Source organism: Artibeus jamaicensis, unplaced genomic scaffold (genome assembly GCF_021234435.1).
Source record: "Artibeus jamaicensis isolate MK-2021 breed Jamaican fruit bat unplaced genomic scaffold, CSHL_Jam_final scaffold_916, whole genome shotgun sequence".
Taxonomy (NCBI): Eukaryota; Metazoa; Chordata; class Mammalia; order Chiroptera; family Phyllostomidae; genus Artibeus; species Artibeus jamaicensis.
Window position 1 is genome coordinate 28,057,512 of NW_026522059.1, and position 26,844 is coordinate 28,084,355.

General features: G+C 34.9%; 1 protein-coding gene across 11 annotated transcripts in view; it reads right to left on the bottom strand.

Annotated features, from left to right (window-relative positions):
* VPS13B (vacuolar protein sorting 13 homolog B) overlaps positions 1–26,844 on the bottom strand; it is a 700,507-nt gene that overhangs the window by 418,849 nt on the left and 254,814 nt on the right. For 10 of the 11 annotated variants that reach the window (XM_053660831.1, XM_053660829.1, XM_053660828.1 and 7 more), the window contains 2 exons: positions 24,030–24,139; positions 15,607–15,754 (listed from right to left, as the gene is read on the bottom strand). In XM_053660831.1, coding sequence (XP_053516806.1) covers positions 15,607–15,754; positions 24,030–24,139 — 258 coding nt within the window. The remainder of the gene's footprint in view (positions 1–15,606; positions 15,755–24,029; positions 24,140–26,844) is intronic. The other variant, XM_053660832.1, reaches the window with a different exon arrangement.

Below are 26,844 nucleotides of genomic sequence, written 5' to 3' on the forward strand. Positions count from 1 at the left end.
TTCCATTTTATTTTCCACTATTTCCACTAAAGAATCTTCACTCCAACTCATTATCTAGCCCTAGCTGTTCGAACACCAGTGAAGTGCTCCTTTTTGACTACTACAATTCCTATCTATTTAAGATCTATGTCAAGCTGTATATCTTCAATGAAAAATTTTCTAATTCCTAAAGTCTTTAGCTATGACTCCTTTCCCTAAATCTTCCTCAGTTTTGTAAAGTTACCACACTGCACACAGATTTTTCCTCTCCAGCTAGGGACTAAAGCTCATTAGAACATAAGCCATGTCATATTCTATTTTCAATTTCCCAAAGCATTTAGCACAGAGTTAAGAACACTGCAAGAACTCATGGTTATATCTGACTAAAGATAAAATTTTGCCTATCATCATTATATCTGGACTATCATCAAAATTCAGCATTTATAAACATATCAAAATTTCTGATGTGGCAGGAATACCCTAAAAGATTATGTGCACAAATTTAAAATGTACCAAAAGCTGCAAACTTCTCCTAAATATTTTTAAAGTATCCCTGAGAAATCTGGTGACAGATAAAAAGTTATAAGACATCAATTTAAATCAATTAAAGGACCAGGGACAAAACAGGTTAAGAAATATGACTGTAAAGTCCTTAAATAAAAATAAGCAAAAAAAAGGTTTTGTTCATTTATACAATAACTACTACATATGCTCAATGCCAGAAGTAGTTTTTGAGAGTCTAGGAACACAAAATTCAACAAGTCACCTATGGTCCCTGATATACACTCCAGATACAGAGACACAAAAAGAATGGAAAACTACGGTAAGTGTTACAGTGAGGAAAACAGTAGTGTTAAGGTCAGGAATCCTGGGGGAGTGGCACAGACCTATTTTTAAAAGGCTGCAGAGGGCAGGTTTCTTTCCTGAAAGGACAACATTTAAACTAAGACTTAGAATGTAAAAAATACAGAGCTATGAAAAAAGTAATGGAAACAGTAGAAACAGCAGAGGTAAAAGAACCCAGGCAAGAAAAAGCACAGAGTGTTTGAAGAAATAAAAGAGGGTGAGTGCAAGAAAAAAATGACAAGGGATGAAATGGAAGAACCTGACAGAAACTTGATCAGGTCAAACTACATAGGCCACATTAGGGAGTTTGGATTTTTAGTGTCTAAAAAGTCACTGAAGTGTTTTAAGCAGGGAATAAAATGATCCAATTTAGATTTTTAATAAGATGACTTGCTGTCATCTGGAAAGTGAATTAGAGTAACTGAGATCAGATGATGAGATAATTTGGAATCCACACCAGTGAGACTTGTTAGGACAGCCTTCCATTATCCTGCAGAAGAAAGTGTGTGGCTCTGACTAGGGTTGGTGCATACGAGCAGACTGGAACAAAAAGATTCAAGATGTAACAGAGACAGAAGGGACAGGAAAAGGAGACGCTTAGAATAAATCCTGTTTCAGCCTTAAGTTACACAGTGAGTGGTGGTGGGGAGAGATACACCATTGTACAAATTTCATACACGTTAGGGTTTGTGTGGCCTGTAAGACATCTAAACAGAGATGTCCAGGCAATAGGATATGAGATAACCTTAAAAAGAAAAAAAAGACTGCATAACAAAGCAAGTCAATTAAGACAAACGTAAAATAGGAAGATCATCAGTGTGGAATAAATGTTAGGTGGGCATGAATGGAAATATTCAGTTTTATGGCAAATTTAAAACCATTAAGATCAAAGAAAAGAAAACATAAAATTACACTTCAGGGCCAGAAACCAATAGATGAAGTAAGCTTCACCTAGCTTGAAGCCTATACTTTTCCTTTTAAAATGCAAACATAAAAAAATGTAATCTTTACTTTCTATCTGAACTGTTTTATCATTTTACAGAACTTTCACATATCTTACTTTATTCAAGTCTTATAAGAAGACTTAAATCTGTGAGCTATTACTGAATATACTTATTCTCACTTTATAAATAAAGGAAATGTGATTGTCTGAGGTCAGTTTGAGACACAGGACTAAGGTCAAAACCTAGGTTTTTTTGGTCTCCCAGTCTACTGGTCTTTCTACCATATCTTCCTAATGCTTGATCTATATTTTACACTAATCATCATTTTATTTGCAACTTTACTTGGCAATATAAATTTAAGTAACTTGAAGAAAAAGTGACATTTTTATAGTTGCATTATTTTTAAACTTCTGGAGTTTAGATAATATATAAAGCTTTAAGCAACTTGCCATAGAAACTGCAATAATGCTGAGGCTTTTCATCAAAACACAAACTACATTCGATAGCATCACTCCTGAAAGCCCCTTGGGAAATCATGGCTTTTGGATTCTGCAAGTCAGCGTGACATGGCATGCAAAATTGCATCTCATGCTGAGCCAACCAGGAAAATATATGTCATCACTATGTGACATTCAGAATTTCATCTGGAAACTATAATCTTGTTCTGACTGCTACAAAGAGGAGGCAGGGGAGACTGCATACAAAATAATTTGGTTAAATTTTTGCTGAGTTCTTGCCAGTTCATGTAAAAACTAGAAAAACTCTATATTCAAAAATCTTTCAATGTATCTATTATCATCACAATGTGCTCTCAAACAACTTTAAAATTAACTGACAGTTTAAGTCCTATGTTAACTCAGATTAATGAATCTCTAGGAAAAAATATTCACAATAAAAGTTACAAAATTAATAAACAGTGTAAGCAAAATTGTATTATTCAAAATTGTATACAACAAAAATATCTCCTAATTCCTTTCCCCTACCTGAACAAACTATAGGTTAATAAAGAAACAAAATCCTGTGATAGTCTGCAATCCATCTTAAAAATACTAAGTCTTTCAAGACCAGAGTTCCTCCCTTCCCCCAGTTCTTGTGTACAACACCTTCATAACTCAGTCGCCTTGTTCCTATCAAAACCAAAATGTTGAATGTGACTCAGTATTAAGTATTGCAATATTACACAATCAAAATGTATTTTAAACCTTCTATGATTTTTATTTTTTATTTTTTTATAATAAATTTTATTTAGTTACTTTTCAAGTACATTTTTTTATCTATTTCTCCCATCCCACCCCCCCCCGTCTCCCCCCTCCCTCCAATTTCCCCTCCCCCAGTCCTCATCCCTGTGTCTTTCATACTTGTTCCTCCATATCCCTCCCCCTTTTTCCCCTTAAATTCCCTTCCCTCTCCCCTCTGGTCGCTGCCCACTTGTTCTCTATTTCAGCTTCTTTGTTTTTTATTGTTTGCTTGTTTGTTTTATTCTTTAGCTTCCTGTCAAAGGTGAGATCATATGGTATTTGTCCTTCAATGCCTGACCTATTTCACTCAGCATAATGCTTTCCAGTTCCATCCATGTTGTTGCAAAGGGCAGTAGCTCCTTCTTTCTCTCTGCTGCATAGAATTCCATGGTGTATATGTACCACAATTTTTTGATCCATTCGTTTACTGATGGGCACCTAGGTTGCTTCCAACTCTTGGCTATTGTAAATTGTGCTGCTATGAACATTGTGGTGCATAGGTTCTTTGAAATTGATGTTTTAGGATTCTTGGGGTATAATCCTAGCAGTGGAATTGCTGGGTCAAAAGGCAGATCGATTTTTATTTTTCTGAGAAAATTCCATACTGTTTTCCATAATGGTTGTACCAGTCTGCAATCCCACCAACAGTGAACTAAGGTCCCCTTTTCCCCACAACCTCTCCAACATTTGTTGTTTGTTGCTTTGTTTATTATAGCCATCCTGACTGGTGTAAAGTGGTATCTCATTGTGGTTTTAATTTGCATCTCTCTGATAGCTAATGATATTGAGCATCTCTTCATGTGTCTCTGGATACTCTGTACGTCCTCTTTAGAGAAGTGTCTGTTCAAGTCCTTTTCCCATTTTTTAATTGGGTTCAATGTCTTCCTAGAGTGGAGTCGTGTAAGTTCTTTGTATATTTTGGAGATTAAACCTTTGTCTGAGGTATCACTGGCAAATATGTTTTCCCATACAGTTGGTTGTCTTTTTCATTTAATACTGTTTTCTTTAGCCCTGCAGAAGCTTTTTATTTTGATGAGATCCCATTTGCTTATTCTTTCCTTTATATTCCTTGCTCTAGGGGACATATCCGTAAAAATGTTGCTGCGTGGAATATCTGAGATTTTCTTGCCAATGTTCTCCTCTAGGACTTTAATGGTGTCAGGGCTTATATTTAAGTCTTTTATCCACCTTGAATTTATTTTGGTGTATGGTGTAAGTTGGTGCTCAAGTTTCATTTTTTTGCACATAGCTGTCCAGTTCTCCCAACACCATTTGCTGAAGAGGCTATCTTTACTCCATTTTATGTTACTACCCCCTTTGTCAAATATTAATTGACTGTAGAGAGTTGGCTATGATTAATTTTTAAATGAATAATTAGTAGGCATAAACTGGGCCAATCATAGTACCCAACTTCACTGGCCCCGGTGATTATCCAAGAAGTATGCACATGAACCACGGTAGGTCAAACAAAATCCTCCTCCGATGTGTACGTTTCCACAGGGACTGGGTCCGGCCTGTTTCTCACTGACCACAGAGAGTTACACATGTGAGTCCAGAAGTGCCGTATCTATGGATACGAACTGCTAGGTCAAGAAACCTATGTCTAGGAAGAGAAAATTAAGCCAACATGACAAGATGGAGTCCTGAAGGTGTGGAGTCTGGTTCTAGGTCATTCCAAACAAAAGATGTCTCTTTGCCTTTTTTACCACTTTGGCTATGGGAACCAATACATATTCCTGACTTTTTTTACTTTAAATCATTTGAATATAGTTTCCATCTCTTGTAATAAGAGAGTCCTTTCTAATTAGAGGGTAAATGGGGAATAAATGGTGATGGAAGAAGATTTGATGCTGGGTGGTAAACAACAGATGATGTGTTATAAAACTATACCTAAAACCTAACCAATGCCACTCCAACAAATTCAATCAATCAATCAATAAAAAGAAAATTGTCTTCCCTAGTAAAAGAATCAGCTATTAATTCAGGGGCAAAACTGTGCAATATGTTAGTAGTTAGTTAGTAGTTGTACCCACACAGCTGGTCAATATACAGCCTGCAGAGGCAGAGGCTTTAAAAGGCTTAAGCAGACCATCGGGCTCACCTCCCTGTCTGTCAGACTTATTACCTCCTCCAGAACCATTGTACCTCATGGCCCGTTTAGCTTACCAGGCTCTCATTCCTTTCATTATCATAGTCAGTGAACATTATCCAGATGAATCCTGCCTAGGTCTGCACATGTGGAGATGCTATTGGGTATTTTTACTCCTCTAATCTTTTCTCTGGCCCCAGAACATTTCTTGACCTACATTAGCCAATACTTTTCTCAGTTTAACTTGGCCTCTTGGGACCCTCCAACCTGGGACCTATATGAGAGTTTCTCTAGGTAACCCTAAAGCTTCCAAATAATAACACTCATTACAGGAGTGTCCTCCAGATATGAGAGGTACACAAAAGTACAAAATCATCTATTGAGCTGAATAGACATGAAAATATTCATATTTATCTAAAAATGAGAAAGACACTGTAAAATTTTAGTAAAGCAGAATGACAATGAGTCCCCACGTTGAACAAGGCCACAGATAACAGTACGCTAAGGATACTAAAGGAAAAGTAGACATTCAGTAACAAGAAAATAGCAAGGGCTCTTCAGTCTTTCATTTGTCACCACTTAATAATGGCTTATTAGACATTATTTAAATAGACACATTTAATGAGATTTACAAATTTTATTATCCACTAGCTCTGGATCAATATAGTTCAGTTGGTTAGATCACTGTCTCAAAGTGCCAGGGTTGCAGATACATCAAAAAGTAACGCAATAAATTGATGTTTCTCTTTTCTTTTTCTTCCTTTTCTTTTTTCTTCTCTTTCCTCTCTCTCTCTCCCTTCCTCCCTCTCTCTCTCTCTCATGCCCACCCTCTCCCCTTACCCCTCAAATCCATAATTTTTAAAAAAGATTACTGTAATAAGCACATACCCAAACATATGCATTAAAGATGCCACAAAAGCATTTAAAAGAAAAAGGCAACACCTTCCAATTAATTTGGAAGAATATTTTATTTATACAAGAAAGATGGAAAATTACTAGCCTAATGTCCACAAACACCCTGCAAATGGATGGGACTGAACAAGAAATGCCCTGAGTGCATCAGTGATGCCCATTTCCCTCCTGCATCGACGTAATTCAGCGAAGGGCCTACTCAGTACGTCAGCCACCAGAAACTGGCTACTAAAATGGACTGAAGGAAAACTAAACCTTTCAAAGCTACCACAACAAAGCAGTAAACTTTATTTTAAATACTTAACATTACCATATCAGAGTTATAAGATTTAAATTCAATTAAAATTATCTGGTATGCTTTATAATATATTGTTCAAAAATTTTTACTGGTAGAAATTCACTAAGAAAAAAGTTTGAGATTACTACTCTAATAAAGAACTCTTTTCAAATAATTTATGTTCTCTGTAATTGTTTTAATTCATTCTAACTATTTAGTAATGTTTTTAACAATGTGAACCTGCCTCCACTGTGTTCAAGAAAACCAAAAGAGCGGTTTGATTTGCTTCTCCTTTGTTTTATTTTGATCCATGCTTGGGCTAGGACATGTAAAAGGGGAAGGAGTGAGGTAGTGATAACAGTAATCAAAGTAAAATAACTCCAACAGCACAGAGAATTTGAAATTTCTCAACATTAAAATAATTTATCTTCTAAAGCCATCTCCTTTGACAAAATTCAGTGGTCTATAGTCTACTTTCAAAGTAAAAAATTGGAGTAAATCTTGAACATAGTAAAATAACCATGCATAAATAAATCTGCTTGACAGTCCTAGACAAATAAAAAATGAGCCAAGAAGATAGAAAGTAACTTTAAAATACTTTTAACTTTTTTTATTGTTGTTGAAGTACAATTGTCTCCCTTTCCCCCTACCATGCCCCTCACCTCAGCCATCCCCACTTCCCACCCTTGATCCTACCCCACTTTGCTTTTGTCCATGTGTCCTTTATAGATGTTCCCGAAAACACTTCACTCTTCTCTCCCCATTATCCAATATTAAATATGAAATAATTACATGAGATTTAAGGTTCCAAGAAGGAAAGAGATATTTATATTATACAAATTGTAGTACATTTAAAATTAAAAGTCAGGGGAGCGGTGGGGGGAAAATGTGAACAACTATACTTGAACAACAATAAAAATAAATAAATTAAATTAAAAGTCAATGAACCTAGTTTGTTTAACAAACTGAACACATTCTTAAAATTAATCAATAAACACTAAATGTAAGACATTCTGTTGAACACACTAGGAGACCATAAAACAATATAAATTATATTTCTTTGTGGTGAGGGTTTACTTGAGCTGTCGTCATACGAACACTAGTAAGAAAGAATACTATGTGGTAGTGCCAAGTGAGTAGCACCATTATCTGATATGTGTATAGAAATTACCACTCAAATAATCAAGGAAAGTCTCATGAAATATGAACAGAAATCTAAGCATTAAGAAACTGTGGTCCATGGTTACAACCACCTAGAATAAGGCAGATCCATCACATAATCATCTAGCATCTGCTGAAATCCTGTAGGAAACTACGCTTAGAATTGTTGTCGAATATAAATGATGCTGATTGTCCAGAACAGTACAAGAACAATTTATAATCTGACTATTAAGTATCATTTTAATCTTTTAGAGGGTGCTTATACTTTTCAATAAATTTTAGAGTTAGGAATAGAAATAATTTTTCTTAAATACTACAAAAGGGGAAAAAACAATTTTTAAAAATCCTTACACCAGGATATGTTTATTGATTTGATAAAGAGAAAAGCGAGAAAGGGGGAGAAAGAGAGAAACATCGATTGGTTGCCTCCTGTACACACCCTGAGCAGGATCAAACCCGCAGCCTTTTGGTGTACGAGATGACATTCCAACCACCTGATCCACCAGCCAGGGCAAAAGAAAAACTCAATTTAATAAATCTGTATCTTCATTAACTACTCTGATTACTTTCTGAATGATATTTGCAAGCTGTTTATTTTAGATGTATTTCATTGGATGTATTTCTTTTCATTTTAAACCTTTTTTCTATTCAAAGATGAATATATTATTTAAACCACTTTTTATTCCCGACAGAATAAAATCAATTGCATGTTATGCACTGGTGTCTGCTCTCACGGTTTAATATTTTCCAATGAAATTAAATATCTAATCACATAGGAATGAAATTTTATGTTAAACTATATAATTAGAGCAACTTCTAATATATAAAAATTCACGAAAATAAATTTCTTGTATGTAAATACTAATTTCACATTAAGAATATACTTACTCAACATACAAACATAATCAAATTAAGAATGACTTAACTCTTTTAGACGAGTTACCCAACTTTATTTATAATTCTTAGATATTAGATATCCAAAATATTGATAGGTCAGTGCATCAGGAGCAAACTGAAACCACCTACAAGTATACCACTTCCTGTGGATAGGAGGATTTTTTAAAGATCTGAAGAAATCTCAAACTTCAAGTAACATATTAAACTAGTTTTTTAACAAACCGCAGAGGGCAAAGGGGGAAAATTGTGACAACAATTATGCATTTCCTAATCTCTTACATTCTCTGAAACACTGCAAAGAAAACAATACTTACCCTGCCTATATATTTGTTTGCAATGAGAAAATTAACTAAATTGAAATATAATGAAATTCTTACCTTCTTACCTCTGACTGAGAGGATAAGGCAATTGTCCTGACTGTTAAAACCTACATCTATTTATAACCCTCTTCATCTGTGATCTCATTCTATTAATTACCACCACCTTTACTGCATCTCCAATTTCTCCCTTCTCTCCTCTTCACCTCTCCCTAGCTATAGGTACTCCCAAGAGTCTGTAGACTCAGGTTTCTTGAATGAGTGATATTACACAGGCAGTCTCTTTGAGCTCAATTCTCATTCACTCCCTAACAACTAAAGCTCCTTTGGCCAAATGACTTCGGTCACTTGAATTTTTTAGGCCTCGCTGTTCTTATGACTCTTACAACAAATCATGCAGTTACCAACCATCATCATCTTGACACTCTTTTCAATTATGTCACACACACACACACACACACACATTCACATCACACCTTTGTTGTTTACTTCTCCAAATGATGCTTCTAATTTCTTCCATTGGCTCTTCTCCTTACCCTTCAATGAGCAAGTTGCTCAGAATTTATACCAGGTTTTCTTTCCATCTTGCTGTGTTTGGTTTCCCTACAAGATCACATAGGGTCTGTGGCTTTTACTATGATTCATATGCTGATGACTCCCAGACCTATACCTCCCATTGTTTACAGTCTAGGTCCCAACTCAGACACAAAAACACTTTTACCGCTTTGTCTTCTGATAACGCCACTAACAGGAAAATATTTATTTTCAAACTTCCTTCTAAAACTCCACTTTTCATATTCCATTTTAAGTTACTGTGGCAGAGACCCCCAAATCACCTCTAACAGCCACTCTCCCTTTCTTTTTGAGAATCCACACGTTACCACCAAGCATACAGCCTTAAAGAACACAAACGACATTCCTGAGGGACCTCTATGCAGCAAAATGTAATCATGTCACTCACATCTGGCTAAGACTATATAAGCAAAGTGGAGTGTGCCCCTTTTGTACAGCTTTTAAAGAGACAGGGAGATCGAGTCCCCACTTTTCACCCTTTTTTGCTCACTGAAATGCAGATATGATAAACCACTGAAGCGTTCACTGCAAATAACAAGGCAGGTCTGGCAACTGAGGCCACCCCTAGTGGAACAGGAAAGTGCCCCATACTGGAGACCTCTAACATCTTGGAGCACCTACCCAAGCTTTCAAATGAGAGACAAGTAAAATTCAATCTTGTTTAAACCACTGTTACAGAGGGTATTCTGATATTTTCAGACAAACTTAACTCAATCTTAAATATTATAGCTACATTATGAACTCTTGCTTAGTTTAAAAATAATACATTTTGAAATGAGGTCAGAAAAAATACAATTAGAAATATTCTACCTAATCACTCAAATTCATTATAAAAAGAAAGATTCTTAAAAAAGACAAATGTAGTCTGAAACCTTCACTATCTGCAATATTAAACAAAGTGGTTTTTAAATTTTTGGGATTTTTTTCATACTTCTCTTTGAGAACTAAAGTAGATAGAATCTCCATATGCCAGACAAACGATTTAAACACCTAAAACATACCGGTAATTTTTTTTATTAGAAACATCAATGACTCTGAGATATATTTAAGAATATAACAAGAAACAAAAATTGCCAATAGTAGTGTTTCACTTTTAAGCTTTATTGAAAAACTTAGCTGCAGCATCAAAGTGATACCCAAGCAAAGAGAGGAAGAGTCTCTCCTGCTCATCACATGGTTAGGAATTTTCCAGTGTACCCATGTTGGTAGCTCTAACGCAAAACTCTTCACTACAACAGTCCTATGGAACTAGGCTTAAAATTTAGAACAATTCCTTGACAAAAAGGGGGATGTGGTAGAGGAGGAGGTAGAGGAGGAGGAGGAGGAGGAGGAGGAAGAGGAGAAGACGCACTGAAGTTGGCTGTCTTAGAAGACATATATTAGGTCTTAGAAAAAATAGTAGATGATTGAATTTGCATGGACCCTATTTTTAGGGCTGGTTATGCTATTAAGGAATGAGAAAAGGCAACTGATAATTACAGAATGATTACTGTAATCTGGAACTTTCACTGAAAGTCTCACTAAGTATTTTTAACCATGGATAAATTTCTTGACTTCTTTATGACTCAATCTCCTTAATTATAAAGTGAAAGTGTTATATCAGATAACTTTCAATAGGTAGATAGATAATACATCCCTGTATGATTTTCCACAGATATCCACATGGCTCCTTGCCTTACGTGCTTCAAGTAGCTGGTAATATGAACCTTCAGTGAGACTTCCCCAACTATCCTAATTAATTATTGTCCTACAGTTCACTAAAACTCTGTAGATTTTTCTTACTTTATTTTATTGCTATGTCTTCAAATGTATTGATTTCTTCTTCTGCAATGTCTACCCTACTCCTAATTCTATCCAGGGACTTTCTCATTTCAGATTTTTCATCTCTAGAGTTGGGCTTTGTTCTTTTTTATATCTTCCATTCTCTCTAAAATGTATTCATCTTTTCTTAAATACCTGAATATAATTTTAATACCTGTTTTAATGTACAAGTATTTAATACATGTGCTGATTCCATCATCTATGTCATTTCTCAATTTATTTCTGTTGGTTATTTTTTTCTCCTGGTCAAAGTTTCCTGTTTTTTTTTGCATCAGTAGTTTTTTGTTTTGGGTTTTGTTTTTGTTGTTGTTGTTGTTAATTGGTTTTTTAAAAATTGAATTTATTGCAGTGGCATTGGTTAATAAAATTTTATAGGTTTCAGGTGTATAATTCTATAATACATTATCTGCATATTGTACTGAATGGATCAAATTGTGGTTTTTAAGTTGTTACATGTCTGTATCTTGTACTCCTCTTAACAGCACTGGGCTTCATTTAACTTATTCACAGTTTTACTTCCCTTTTTAAGCTTGTTAAAGGTGGGTCTAGGGTAGCCTTTACACTACGGAAATTTTAGCTACACTAACTACTAAGGCATGCCTCTCTGGGTTCTCTACAAGATTTGAATGATTAATGTATACTGTGGACAGTAGAAACCTGAATGACTCCCATCCCTGTGTGAGCTCTGAGAATCATTCAGATCCCAGCTCCTTGGTTATCTATGCCAACATGTCTTACCCTTTAGTAAATACTCAAGAACTCCATTGTTGCTTTCTGGAACTCTCTGCTTAATAGCTTTCTCTCTCTCTGGAATTTTGTCCCCTAATTTCCAGTCATCTCTGCCTCCTTGTAATTCTTTCCCTCTGCTTCCTGAAACTGCATTTCAGCAAGGCAGCTGAGCTCAGTTTGATATCCCCCACCCTGCTCTATGGTCTGGAGTGTGCCTTCAGTCAGAAAGCCAGGCAACCCTAGACCCTACGGCATCTGTTTCCCTCCTGTGAGGGATCACGGCCCTGTACTGCCCGTCGTCCAAGGGCCACAAGCTTTTTTCTCCCATATATTCTGATCAGTATATTACTTACAGCAGGAATGGAAATTTAGTCCTTGTTACTCCATCATGGTCAGGAACTAAAGTTTCATACTTTAATTTTCTGGTATTAGCTCTGAAAATTTGCATCATTAATTATCACATGTTATTATTTTAGTAGTATTTGAGGAATCAAATTAAAAGGCCTTCTATTAACAGTATACTTAACATATTTCGACTTGATGATGATGGATAATATTTTTTAAAGCTATCATGTATGGAGTATCCTGCTTTTTCATCTCCACTACAGACATCTTTGTCAAGAGCCCCAAATTAATGTTCATATTAATGTTCATAAGGTTTCCAAAACAGAGGGTAAACAGATGTCGTATCTTTGAGGTTTTCCGTGTTTTGAAGGATATACAGATTCTCTAGAAGATTATTTAGAATTTTGTAATAATATATTATCTTCATGTGAAACACAACTTTATTCTGGCGTGGCCAGCCCTACGTGCCTGTATCACTACAATAGTGCTGTTCTGCTGTCAACACATTTCCATCCGTTAATCACGTGTTCCTGCTGCAGCCAGCTACTTTACACTGGTTAACTGACACTGGAAGAGGAAGATGGCTGCTTCATATGGAATAATTAAAATGCCAAAATCAAGCCCAGTGCATTATCAGCTGGCCTTAGTCACCGTGTGCCAAAAATACTACAAAACCATTGGGGATGAACTTAAGACCAAAATGGGCACTTAGATTTAACAAGAAATCAGGCAAAAATTGATAATAACATTTCTCCACTGTAAATTTCAGTTAAAAAATTAGAATGTATATGCCACAACAATGTGGAAATACTTAACACTACTGAACTGTATGTATGCTTAAAAGGCCAATATGAAAAAAGTAAAGCAAAATCAATGAAAAAGATGTATAAAACGCTATATATACCTTACCAAAACATTACAGCCCATGATGCAATGTAAATAATAATAAAAACAATGATAACTACATTTAGAAGTAGGTAAAAATTCAAAGGGCTTACAAAACATCTTTAATATAAAAATCAAACAGGAACTGTATACTCTGATTAAAAAAAATTTTTTTTGAAATTTAATCCTAATTAAAACAAATGGTTGGTGCAGAGCATTCTCAAGAAAAGAGCGAGCACCACCAGACAAGTAAAAATGGTGGGCATGCGAAGGGGAAGATATGTAAGCCGTGAAGAATGTTGTACCCAGGGCTTTTTACCTCTTCTAAATGCCTCCAGTGCCAAACACGGCAAGCACAGGCATCAGTCTGATAACTGTTCATTGTCCTGCTAGCCAGTGTCAGGCTCTGTATCTGGTGAAGTACTGACATCCTCACCTATAAGAATACCTACTGGGTATCTAACCTGAAAGTTCAAGAGAGAAGGGAATGCTAAAGATAGGAAAAGTAAATATCACAACTCAAAAGCAAGGTGCCACAGTTCACATTGTAATCTGAAATAAAGAACAATGTGTTGTTTACATATATCTGCATATTCTATAAAGTAATAATTAATGATAGAAAGCTATGTGTTGGGTTTTATTACTCTTCTCGATATAAAATCAGTATTAATTTCTTATAAAAATAAAAAAGCATAAGAAAGCAAAATAAATCTCAGATATTAACTGATATCATTTATGAATTGATATGTAACTGATATGGGATGTGAATTTAGATATAAAACTTCTCCACGCATAGCAAATGCATATTTTTCTTAAGTCTATAATATTTTCTATATAGTTCTATGTCATGTAATTTCATGTAAATGGTAAGCATTTTTCTGTCATCTTTACCTGTCCTTAACGATTACTTTAAATCAGTCAAGTGTGACTTAAAGAACAGGACTAAATAATAAAAGCAGGAGGCCAAAATATATGGTTAATATGCATGTAAGATTAAACTTATTTTTATTAATAGATACTTAGTGGACATTTATTTTATTTAGAGATGATATTTATAAGCCCTTATGTAAATAGGGAGTTAAGTAGATTTAAAGTCTAAAATGTAAAATAGTAACTAAAGGAAAAAAAATCTCATTTTATGTTAAAAACTCAATACAAGTTACAGATAATCTTTCTATACAACAAAAACTAAGCATAGGTATTTTTATCAACTGATAATGGAAATCTCAACAGAGTAAAAGCCTGTGGGTATTGACAGGTAAAATATCTAATAATTCTATAAAATAAACACAGCATCCTATTTTAGGGAAGCAATAAAGCACAGAACAATAGTTATGTATAAAACACAAAAATGTGTATTAGCATAGTTATCGTTGTTGTTGTTAAATATGAAGAAAATAATCCTAAGTTTTCCTCTAAACCACATATGTTAGTTTGAACATCCTTATGTATACAATCATATTTTAATTTCATTAAGGGCAAGCATCATGTCTTTTTAATATTTCTATAGTCAACAACACTTGCTTGTTATGGATGCTCAGTAAGTGGGTTTTGATTTACTGAAAATATAAAAGTTTTTTCAATATGATTGGTAATATAAGTTATATAAAATAAAGCTGAATATCTAAGGAAAAATACAAAATTACCTTAAAATAGGTGGCCCATCATCACAACATTAAAATTAAGAAGAAAAACATCAACTAAAATGAAATCACATAGTGCTCATTTTCATTACACATTAAACGAAATTTTAAAATGCTTTATGGAAGATTATTTGCATGGACAGTCCAGCAGAGAAAGAGAGAGAAGAGGAGAGGAAAAAAGAGTGAAATGTAATGTCATTTGTAAGAATTCACTGTAAGAAGGAACATACTACTGGAAGTCAATTCTACAGGGATGTCTTTTGTTTTTACGTGGCTTCAAAGTAGAGGCAGTGAGCCCTGGCTGGTGTGGCTCAGTGGACTGAGTTCTGACCTGTGAACCAAAGGGTCACTGGCTCAATTCCCAGTCAGGGCACATGCTTGGTCCCCCATACGGGGCACATGAGAGGCAACCACACACTGATGTTTCCCTCCCTCTCTTTCTCCCTCCCTTTCCCTCTCTCTAAAAATAAATAAACAAAATCTTTTTTTAAAAAAGTAGAGGCTGTGAGTGCCTTTGTTCCCACTTGTGTTTTCCAAGATATCTATACAACATTCCCAGGCCTCAGAAATATGATCCTCCTTCTGAGCAATGGGCAAGTTTACTTACTTCCAAGGTAAATATAGTGCCTCCTTCTACAGAGGAGGTGGGCTTTCTACCCATTAGGTTCCCTCAGTTGAGGGTTCCTCTCCTATAATGTAAACCACTGCTTATAAGTATTACTTGGCCCCACTTCGTAATACCCTGTGGAAATTCGACTTAGGACAGAGACTTGAGAAAATGCCAACACTTTGGTTACTACTAATGCTGTTAATGATGAAGTCCTTTGTCTCCGTTTTGGGAGTCTCAGGTCTTTTGTCAGCATCCATGAAACTGGCCCAGATAATCTGATAATTTGTTGGTTTGGAGGTTGGGTAAAAGCAAAGAACTTTTAAAGTTTCTTGACACATACCTGTTACTGTTTTTGTTTTTATAGGGCTACTGGCATATTCAGAGGCTTGATATGACTGTTGCTTTGCCAAGGGTGCACTTCCAACAGATGTCTCATCTTCTTTCCTTCTGCTAATTGGCATAACAAGAGGGACAGCTATCACAGGCTGCTGGAGGAAGTCAAATGAAAACTGCATTATTTACTAATTCATAAGGAGTAAAGTTTTAACACCGTATCATTGAGGAAAGTCCTTTACAAGTTAGGGTTTTATTACTAGTATTATTTTAAGTTTATTTTTATTGTTTACACTACTATAGATGTCGCCGTTTCCCCCTTTTTGCCCACCAGCCCCCGCCCCCCGCCATTGCTCCCCTTTCCCCCTGGCCTTCACCACACTGTTGTCCATGTTCATGGGTAATGCATGTATGTTCTTCAGCTAATTCCTTCCCCTTCTTTCATCCAGAATTCTCCTCCATCCTCCCCTCTGTCAGCTATCAGCCTGTTCCATGTATGTAGGCCTCTGTTTCTATTTTATTCATCAGTTTATTACATCATTTAGTCAATCCAACAACCAATCTCCCACCCCCCTCTCTCACTCACTCAAACACACACATGCACACACTCAAACAGAAAGACACTTTAAATTGTAAATTACAATTCAGTGTTAAAACCAAGAGAACTTGAAAATAATTATAAATTTTAGAAAGAAATATAAAGCTAACATAGTAAGAGCAAATCAAAACTGAAATTAACTTTGAAAATTGTTAGGTCAACTCATTAAGTTCAGTAAATATAAATAAAACAAAAAGAAATAGAAAACGAAAATTAATGTTAGTAGAAAGTTAAAAGTTATTCTTATAAAATGATATTTTAAGAGGCACACTTCCATAAAGTGATTATGCATATGTTAATATGGGCAGTCCGATATTTTTTGAGAATTGCTGAAAGTCTATTTTGTCTGATGAAGTGATATCTACAGCATATTTAGAAAGCATAAAAAAGTATCTACAGTTAGAGAAAGCTGGAAAACATTATGATCCTATATTGAATGCATGAGTGCTGAGCTGAACAATAAAGCAGCTGTTTCATCTTTATTCACTGAAATAAAGTCTGATGTTACCACTGATGACGCCCAATACAATCTTGTCAGATTTTTGGCAAAAAAAAAATGCATAGGTATTTTTAAGTTTGTTGCAGGATCAAAGATCAATGTTGAACGGGGTAGAAAACAATCATCAAATGCTGGGTTTTAGCCACAAACGGAGAAGGAACCTGCAGCTCGGGAAATAAGAGGTGACAGCTGCAGGACAGCTGCATCGAGGGGCGAATCCGAAGGGGTCAGTCAGGCTGCAGCGGGGTCTGAGGTTACCCCCAACACCACAACAGCCACACTTCTGCAAACCCAACCTTAAGTCTCACCCAACTCACAGTACTATGATTTAGATTATGAATAAGTATTTCAACGACAACATATGTGTGTTATATAATGATGTAATATAATTGGCAAACTTATGAACTACAGGGGAAAAAGCAAACTATTTTACAAGTTGTTACTTAGTGTGAGTAAAAGCACAACAAAGCTAATAATGAAAATATAAAAGATGCTGTAGAAAACATCACAATGTAGAGTACCTGCTTTCATGTTAAGCATTTAGTCAACATGGTGATATTTATACAAATCTAAGTAGGAAGCAGTATGCAAGACCTAGATGAGAAATGCTCAGTATAATGTAACTTTGATTCATTTAGACTTCATCTATAAAGTAAGGGGGTGGAGAAGCCTACTAGAAAACCCCTTTAAGCTCTAACATTTAATTCCATAATCCCTTGACTTTCTTGGCCATTATTTATGGAGTACAACCAAGCACTCTTACAACCAAATTTGAGATCAAAATCAATATATAATAATTAGAGAAAAATTATGTGCTGCATAGTGTGATACTGAATTGAAGCATAAAAAGTAAAAGATGAGATTAATGAAAGTCATGGTATTGGCAATACTGAGCAACAAACAAACAAAAAAAATTCTTCTTGTATTGGCTGAAACTTTGGGTTCACATAGGAAAAAAATACAGTAAAAGGCCAAACAAAAACCCTTTCTAACAAGAGTGCAAGGCTCTTATATGACTTCCACACAGCTGTATTCCAAACTGACATGGTCTTCAACAGACCTCCCATAAACATTTATTGAGTGATTGCTAACACAGGTGCCAAATGTCAGGCGTGAAGAGATACTGGATAAAGAACAAAGTAAGATGGACCATCCCCACCACTTTTCTGGAAATATGGCTCCCCAGTTAAAAATATCAAAATATGCCCTAGATGGTGTAGCTCAGTGGATTGAGCACAGGCCTGTGAAGCAAAGGGTAGCTGGTTCGATTCCTAGTCAGGGCACATGCCTGGGTTGCAGGCCAGTTCCCAACAGGGGGCTCATGAGAGGCAACCACACATTGATGTTTCTCTCCCACTCTCTCCTTCCCTTCCCCTCTCTTCAAAAATAAATAAATAAAATATGTTTTTAAAAAATCAAAATAGGCAGTATTTATTGTTAGCAGCCTACCATTGTCCTGCTGACATTCTTCTACCTTCTGGTACTAAATATTCCTCCAAATTTCAGCTGTACCCTAGCTCCACATTTGTCCTATTCTTGCCCCATCAATATCCCATGATCCCAAACTAACTAAAGCTTTAATCACTCTTTTTATAAAATTTCCCTTCTTTATTATTAATTTAATTACTGTAAAACACCAAAAATTATAAAGAATAAAACAATATCTACATTCCCAATACAACCAATAATTACTGGTTATTAATACTTTATCACATTTGTTTTTTTTAAAAAGGAGACACACTATTACACATAAAGCTAAAATCCCCCCCCAAAAAAGCTAAAATCCCAACTACAAACCAACTGCCCATTTCTCCCAGAGTCAACCAATATTATGACATTGAAACAACCCTTCAAATTAATTACTTATACACCAGTGACTTATTTAAAGGGTGGTTTTGAAAAAACAGACATAGATACTGCCATATTGCATTACATCCCGGGGAAGCTGGTTTTCTGAATTGAATAAAATTTTGAGACATCCATATAAAGACCTATTGAATAATTTTAAACAATGAAGTACTGTATTATTTAAATATGACATGCTTTAATTATCCAGTTCATTAGAGACTATCATGTAAGTGGGCTTCAATTTATTTTACTTCAATGCATACTGCAACAACAGACATACATGACTCCTTCAGCTCACATGAATGAAACTGTAAGAGCACAGCTGTATCAAAAAGTGGGATTTTGACATCATAGGGTATATTCATTTTCAATTTTACTAGATATTACCAAATTTATCAATTTTTACTTATACCAGTGGTATATGAGTTTGTCCATTTTCTGTATTTTCAACACTACTGAATATCGGCATTTTTCATCTTACAGATTTTTAAGTAAAGGTGATTATTCATGAGTTAATAAATATTGAAGCTGGGTGATGAGGCCATAGGATTCAACTGTACTATTCTCTGAATTATCCAGTTTAAAAAAATCTAGAACTAAAATAGTAGATGAAAGGCATTTAAAAAAGTATATTTTTGAAATATGCTGAACTGTAGTAAAATAGTAATAATTTAAAATGCTGATGAAATGTATGTAAACTATATAAACTTCTAGAAACAAATTGTCAGTATAACAAGGGCCTTAAATATATTAAAATGCATGCCTGTAATTAGTGTACTAATTACACTTCTAAAAATATATTCTAAGTGGATAGTTAAAGAAAAATGCAAAGATTTAGCTATGAAGATATTTACCCCAATATTTATAGCTCTGGATTAATAAGATTATGGATATTTGTTACTTTATCTTTTAAATAAAACTACCATTTTTTTAAAAGATTTTACTTAAAAGAGGGGAAGGGAAGGAGAAAGAGAAGGACAGAAACAGCGATGTATGGTTGCCTCTCACATGCTCTCTACCAAACACCTTGCCCAAAACCCTGCCATGTGCCCTGACCAGGAATTGAACCAGTAACCCTTTGGTTCACAGGCTGGCACTCAATCCACTGAGCCACATCAGCCAGATCATAAATAAAACTGTTACTTTTTAAAATATACTTCATTGATTTTGCTATTACACTTGTCCCAATTTTCCTCCCTCCACCAGTACCTCCATTATGTAAAAGGGAACTATGTAAGAAAACGAAGGTTAAAACTATGAACATTAAAATGCACGATAAATGTACAACTATCATCAACTGAATCTGAAAAACAAACTAAGCAAACAAGCAGAACAGAAATAAAACTTTTATTTTTGAACTTAGAAAAAATATGTATTTACATTTAATTTAAAAAGTTACAAAATAAAATTAAAAGTTAGAATCTTTGAAGGTGCTTGGGATCAATCAAAGTCTAATTTACTTAAGCCGCTAGAGCACTACTTGACCTTCAGGGGCAGCTATAGTGTACTTGTAATAAATGTACCATTTACAAAATAACCAGTGAAGAATTTATAATACAACAGAATATTATTCAGCCACAAAAGAAGGAAATTCTGCCATTTGCAACAACATGGATGGACCTGGAGGCTTTATCCTAAATAAAACAAGTCAGACAGATAGTATGTGGAATTTAAATAAAACAAGACACGTTACCCTCCCACCCCTCACAAAAAAAAAACCAATTATATATACAGAGAACAGATGAGTGGTTGCCAGAGTTTAGTGCGTTGGGGGGAGACTGGTGAGGACAAAATGGGTATATGAAATCAAAAAGTATAAACTTCTAGTAATAAAATGAGTAAGTCATAAGATGTGATATACAATGAAGACTATAGTTAGTTAATAGTACTGTACTGTATATTTGAAAGTTGCTAAGAGTAAGTCTTAACACTTCTTATTAAAAGGAAAAAGATTTATAACTATATTAGTGATGGATATTAACTAAGTTATTGTGATAATCATTTCACAATCTATACAAATATCAACTCATTATATTATACAGCGGAAACTGGTATATGTCAACTATATCTCTATAAGAATAAAAAGAATTTACAACTAAATTTTTTTTCAAATGGTCCCTTCTATTAGTCTTATTCCTCTATCACCCATTGTATCATAATAAACTTCCTAAAATCCAAATCTATTTACATGAGTTTCCTATACTTCCTTTTAACCCTTCAGGACCATTTTAAAACCTTAGCAATACCAATAAAATATTTTATTAATTGTTTTCCAGTTTCTACCAGTCTCTGTAAGAACACCTGGCTGCCATCTGGAAACGCAGCATGCTCTTTGCCTCTGCTCACACGGCTCACCAACTTTCCTTTCTAGCTCACTCCTATGATCTTTAGCTGAATTGTTAATTCTCCTTTTACTTTTATTTTTCCCTGTTTAATGTTTTATTGTTTATGCTATTGCAGTTATCCCATTTTCCCCCTTCACCTCCTCCACCCAGTCTGGCCCCCACTTCCATAGTCAATCCCCACACCATTATCCATGTCCATGGGTCCATTGTGTACGTTCTCTGACTACTCCCTTCATCTTCCTTCAACTGGTCCCCACCTCCCCTATCCCCTCTTACAGCTGTCAGTCTATTTCATGATTCCATGTCTCTGGTCCTATTATGCTTATTAGTTTATTTTGTTCATTAGGTTCCTATTATAAGTGAAATCATATGATATATGTCTTTCACCAACTGACTTATTTAACTCAGCATAATAGTTTACAGTTCCATTCCTGTTGTCAAAAAAGGCAGGAATTCCTTCTTTTTTTCTACTGCGTAGAATTCCATTGTGTGAATGTATCACTGTTTTTGATCTATTCATCTACTGATGGGCACTTAAGCTGTTTCCAAATCTTGGCTATTACAAATAATGCTGCTATGAACCTAGGGAGTGCATAAATTCTTTTGAACTGGTGTTTTGGGATTCTTAGGTTAGGGTATAGTCCCAGTAGTGGAACTGCTGGGTCAAAAGGCAGTTCCATTTTTAATTTTTTTGAGGAAACTCCATACTACTTTCCATAGTAGCTCCAAGAGTTTGCATTTCCACCAACAGTGCACTAGGATTCCCCTTTCTCCACATCCTCGCCAGCACTTGTTCATTGATTTTTAATGATAGGCAGATGTGAGGTGGTATATCTCACTGTGACTTTAATTTGCATCTCTCTGATGACTAGTGATACTGAACATCTTTTCATTTGTCTAAGGGCCATCCATGTGTCCTCCTTGGAGATGTGCCTATTCAGGTCCTTTGCCCATTTTTTTACGGGGCGGTTTTGTCTTCCTGGTGTTGAGTTGTATGAGTTCTTTATGTATTTTGGAGATTAAACCTTTGTCCCAGGTATCACTGGCAAATATGTTCTCCCATACAATCAGTTTGCTTTCCATTTTGATGGTGGTTTCTTTAGCCATGCAGAAGGTTTTTAACTTCATGTAGACCCACTTGTTTATTTTTTCCTTTATTTCCCCTTCTCAAAGAGATGTATCGGCAAAAATGTTGTTATGTGGGATATCTGAAATTTTACTGCCTATGTTTTCTGCTAGCACTTTTATGGTGTCACAACTTATATTCAAGTCTTTCAACCATTTTGAGTTTATTCAGGTATATGGTGCAAGTTAGTGGTCTAGTTTCATTTTTTTGTATGTACCAGTCCAGTTCTCCCATTTATTTTTATCTTCCTCAATTTCTCTCTTCAGTGTTCTATAGTCTTCTGAGTACCAATTTTTTATCTCCTTGGTTAAATTTATTCCTAGGTACTTTGTTGTTGTTGCTATGGTAAATGGGATATTTTTCTTAGTTTCTCTTTCTAATAGTTTATTGTTCTTGTACAAAAATGCCACCAATTTCTGAATATTGACTTTGTATCCCACTATTTTGCCAAGTTCACTTATTAGGTCAAGTACTTTTTTGGTGGAGCCTAAAAGGTTTTTCTATGTACATTATCATGTTGTCTGTGAATGAGTTTTACTTCCTCCTTTCCAATTTGGATGATCAAGCAGGATTTATTCCAGGGATGCAAGGATGGTCCAATATTCACAAATAAACATGTAACACATCGCATAAACAAAATGAAAGACAAAAATTACATGATCTTATCAACAGATGTAGAAAAAGCATTTGATAAAAATCCAGCACCCATTTATAATAAAAACACTCAGCAAAGTAGGAATAGAGTGAGCATATCTCAATGTAAGAAAGGCCATAGATGATAAATCCACTGCCAACATCACACTCAATGAGCAAAAAAGAATAACATTTCCCTTAATATCAGAAACAATACAAGGATGTCCACTTTCACCACTCCATTCTTTTAAAACCCTCAGCTGCTTGTGAGAACTATTTCTCTTTTTTGTTTTCACATAATCCTATATGTACATCTAATGTAGCACTTACTGAGAATGGCGTAACTATACTCCTTAGTATTTTCAAAAAAACTAAATAGCTCTAAAGGCACTGATATTCTCAGACACAACTTTTATTTCTGTAGCTGCAGTACCCAGCACACTGCCTCACATTCTGTAACTATTTGATAAAAAAAAAAGAACGGCATGGGAGAGAGATGGCGAAGTCTCAAATGAAACTAAAACAAAGTGAAGAAAATTATTTAAAAGATGTTCCTTGAGACATGTGTTTACTTTTTAGTTAATTTTTTATATTCTTAGCAAATTATAAAATTGTGCATTTTCTCCTATCAACTAGCAATAAGTTACTTCAGAAAACTGATATGAGCTACTTCAAGTATAATATTATGAAACTACAATTAAAACAATGGGAAAATGCAATTCAATACAGCATAAATGTGTTCTGCCAGCTACTAAATTTTTGACAATAACTAAAAAAAATCTAAACAAGCATCAGTTTCTTTGTCTTTATAATGGGAATAATAAAACCTATCAGTTGGAATTACATTTAAGTAACATGACATAGAAAATTACATTTAGGTATTCTAGAAACTGCATTAGCTGCTATTTACTTTTTAATTTATGACCTTTTAAACAAACATACACCCCAACTCTCATGCACTGACCATCCTAATATCAGGGTTAGGTACTCAATGCAAGTTTGAATAAACCTAAAGATGAAGAAATACAGAGATAACAAAAGTGAAAGCTAACAGTTACTAAAATTTTCTATGTATCTGACACTTTGAGAACAAACATGTAGGCACTACAAGGAAAATACGGGACTACCTAAACTAGCTTCCATAATGTATATGCTTTACAAGCAATTGTACAGAAAACACCTTTAATTGTCAATGAAACTCCATTCTGAGCTGTAATTTTTTGTAGAGAAACTAAGTAATAGGAACACCTGAAAGGAGAAGAATGGGGGATCAGCGCGATACTGGTACATCCACAAATAATAGCAATAGAAGAAATATATAACTCTCATCAATGACAGAGAAAAAGATTTATTCATTTAGAGGATCATAAAAATGTCTCACCTGCTGCATATGCCTACTGGTTCGTTTCTGAGGCTGATAAATGAGCCAGGTATACAAGACTGGATCAACATTAACTGCTAGTCCTTCTACACTACAAAGAAGTACAGCACCTAAAAAGCAAGATTTAAAATTTGTTAATATAATTCCTCATAAAAAACAGAAAGCTTAATATCACTTCATACCAATTAAGACAGCTATGATTCAAAAGACCAACAGTGAGTGGTGACAAGGATGTTAAATAATTCATACCTCATACACAGCTGGTAGGAACATAAATATGGTATAATACTTTGAAAAATACTTTGCCATTCCTTGAAAAAGCAAAATATACAATTATAATATGACCCAACAATTCTATTCTAGGTATATACCAAGAGAACTGTAATCATATGTTAATGCAAAAACTTGCACATACATTTTCATAGCAGCATTACTCATATAGTTTTATGAATAATTAAAGTGGGGAAAAACACAAATGCCCATAAATTGCTGAATGGATAAACAAAAGGTAGCACTGCCATACAATGGAAAATTATCCATAAAAAGGAATGAAGTACTGATACATGCTACAAACAAATAAAACTTGAAAACAGTGAGAGGAGCCAGTCACCAAAAACCACACATCGTGCAGTCCCACTCTATGAAATGGCCAGAACAGGCAAACCCATAGAGGAGGAAAAGTTAGCAGATGCCAGAATCAGGGGGAAGGAAGGAGGAGAAATAACTGCTAATAGATACACGGTTCTTCTGGAAGCAATGAAAATGTTCTGGAATTAGAAAATGGTGGTTGTTGCAAACCTTGCACATATAGGGTGGACAAAAGTAAGTTTTCAGTTCATATTGAAAATGAGACAATAGTTAGTAAATAACAGTACAAGAATAAACTCTGTGCTTCACGTACTCAAAACTGTAAACCTACTTTTGTCACACCCTGTATGTTAAAAACGTCTAAGTTATATACTTTAAGGATTTTCATGGAATGTGAATCATATCTCATTAAAAGTACATTTGTCTTTAAAAAGAATAAGCTTAATATTTTCTGGCAAAAAGCAATTTCTATATTAGACATGACACTGGAACATTATCTCCCTTTTTCTTTATCTTACAAAACTAATTCAGGATATGAAAGAAGCATTATTACAACCACTCAATAAATCATTGTAAATTACAGCTTTAAATCTTCAGAAGCAAAGAAAGGGAGCTGCTGAAATGAAATGCATGCTAACATTCTGACATAAAACACAAAGCTGAAGTATAACGTTGGAATTCAATCCTACGAACAAATATTTCTGCCCCCCCCAGTAAAAAGTAATTCATACAGAATGTAACTAAAGCAGAACATCCTATTTTAATTTATGTATAGATTACATATATTCAAAAATAAGTTTTTATATTTTTACATATATTTTTTATAAAAATACTAGTTCAACAAGGATGTATGGAATATGAAGGAAAAAGTATCTGTCAGTATTGCTCTCAATTGTATCTCCAGCATCTAGAAAAGTACCTACCACAAGTTAAGGGCTTAAAAACAAACAAACAAAAAACCCAGATAGATTCTCAGGTTAGCTAGGAAAAGCCCATTTGTTTTACAATACTGCAGATTATTTAAATAATTAAATTAATATTTAAACAAATATTAATACAGTTAGTGTCAATAGTAAGTCCTACTAGAAGTGAAGCACACAGAGATGGAATTAGGATAGAGGACAGGAAGGAAGAGGAGAAATTTCCCCTTTTTTCAAAGCTTTGCACAACATTGTCAAACAAGCAAAATTTGCTGTGTGTGCCCCTGCCCACCTCACAGTGCCACTTCGCCCAGGGGCCCAGAATCAGTGCAGACTCCTAGGCAGCGTGCCCAGACAGCACAAGCAATCCCACCGCTACCCCGTGCATGGATCGATGCAAGTGCCCATGAGCAACGGTTCCCTCAAATATGTATCAGGAAGGAACGATGCAAGAAGTGAAATACGAGATGATTGCAAATGGGGAATCATGGCTGAAGTCAACTGGAAAATAACATGTAGTATATTTTTTCTGTAGTATTTTTCCTATATACTTTTTTGGCAACTCTTAGGAACCTAAATTTGTCTATTTCTAAAATATCAGTAGTATATAGGATTAGCCTTAAAAATGCTGTATTATATCAACGGAAATAAAATAGGACTTTCCCAAAATGATATCCAGTTTTCAAACAATTCTAACAATCTGACTACACTAGAGACTACCATCCCCGCAAGCTAACAAAAACATAGTATTATGGTATGCAGCAAGAGTTCATCTGAATAGTGTTTTTTGTTTTACAAAAACTCATTTTTTCCCAAAAAGTTATTAGGTAAGAAATAGAATTTGCCTCTGATGTCACACATATGTGGATCTACTGAACAAACTGAACTAACAAGGAAAATGGGAACAGACTCACAGATGGAGAGAGAGCAGGGTGACAGCTGGGGGGGGGTTAGGAAGTGGAGGGATGGAGCAAAACAGAAAAAGGGACTCGTGGACAAGGACAACAGTGTGGTGACTGCTGGGGGGAGGCGTGTATATAAGGTGACTAAAAGGTAATGTAAAAAAATACAATAAAGATAAAAAATGTAAAAAAAACTTTCAAAGATTAAAAAACAAAGGTGAAAATTTATTAAAAGCTTTCAATTAAAAAATTAGTTGGCATTTAAAGGAAGAGTTTAAGAAACTTATTTAAATTCAAGAATATATAATCAATCTTAAAGGTTAAAACACTTCTCTAAAATCCATACAGAAAAATGAAATTACAATTAGATTTAAATTACTATGAATTCCTATCACACAATACTGT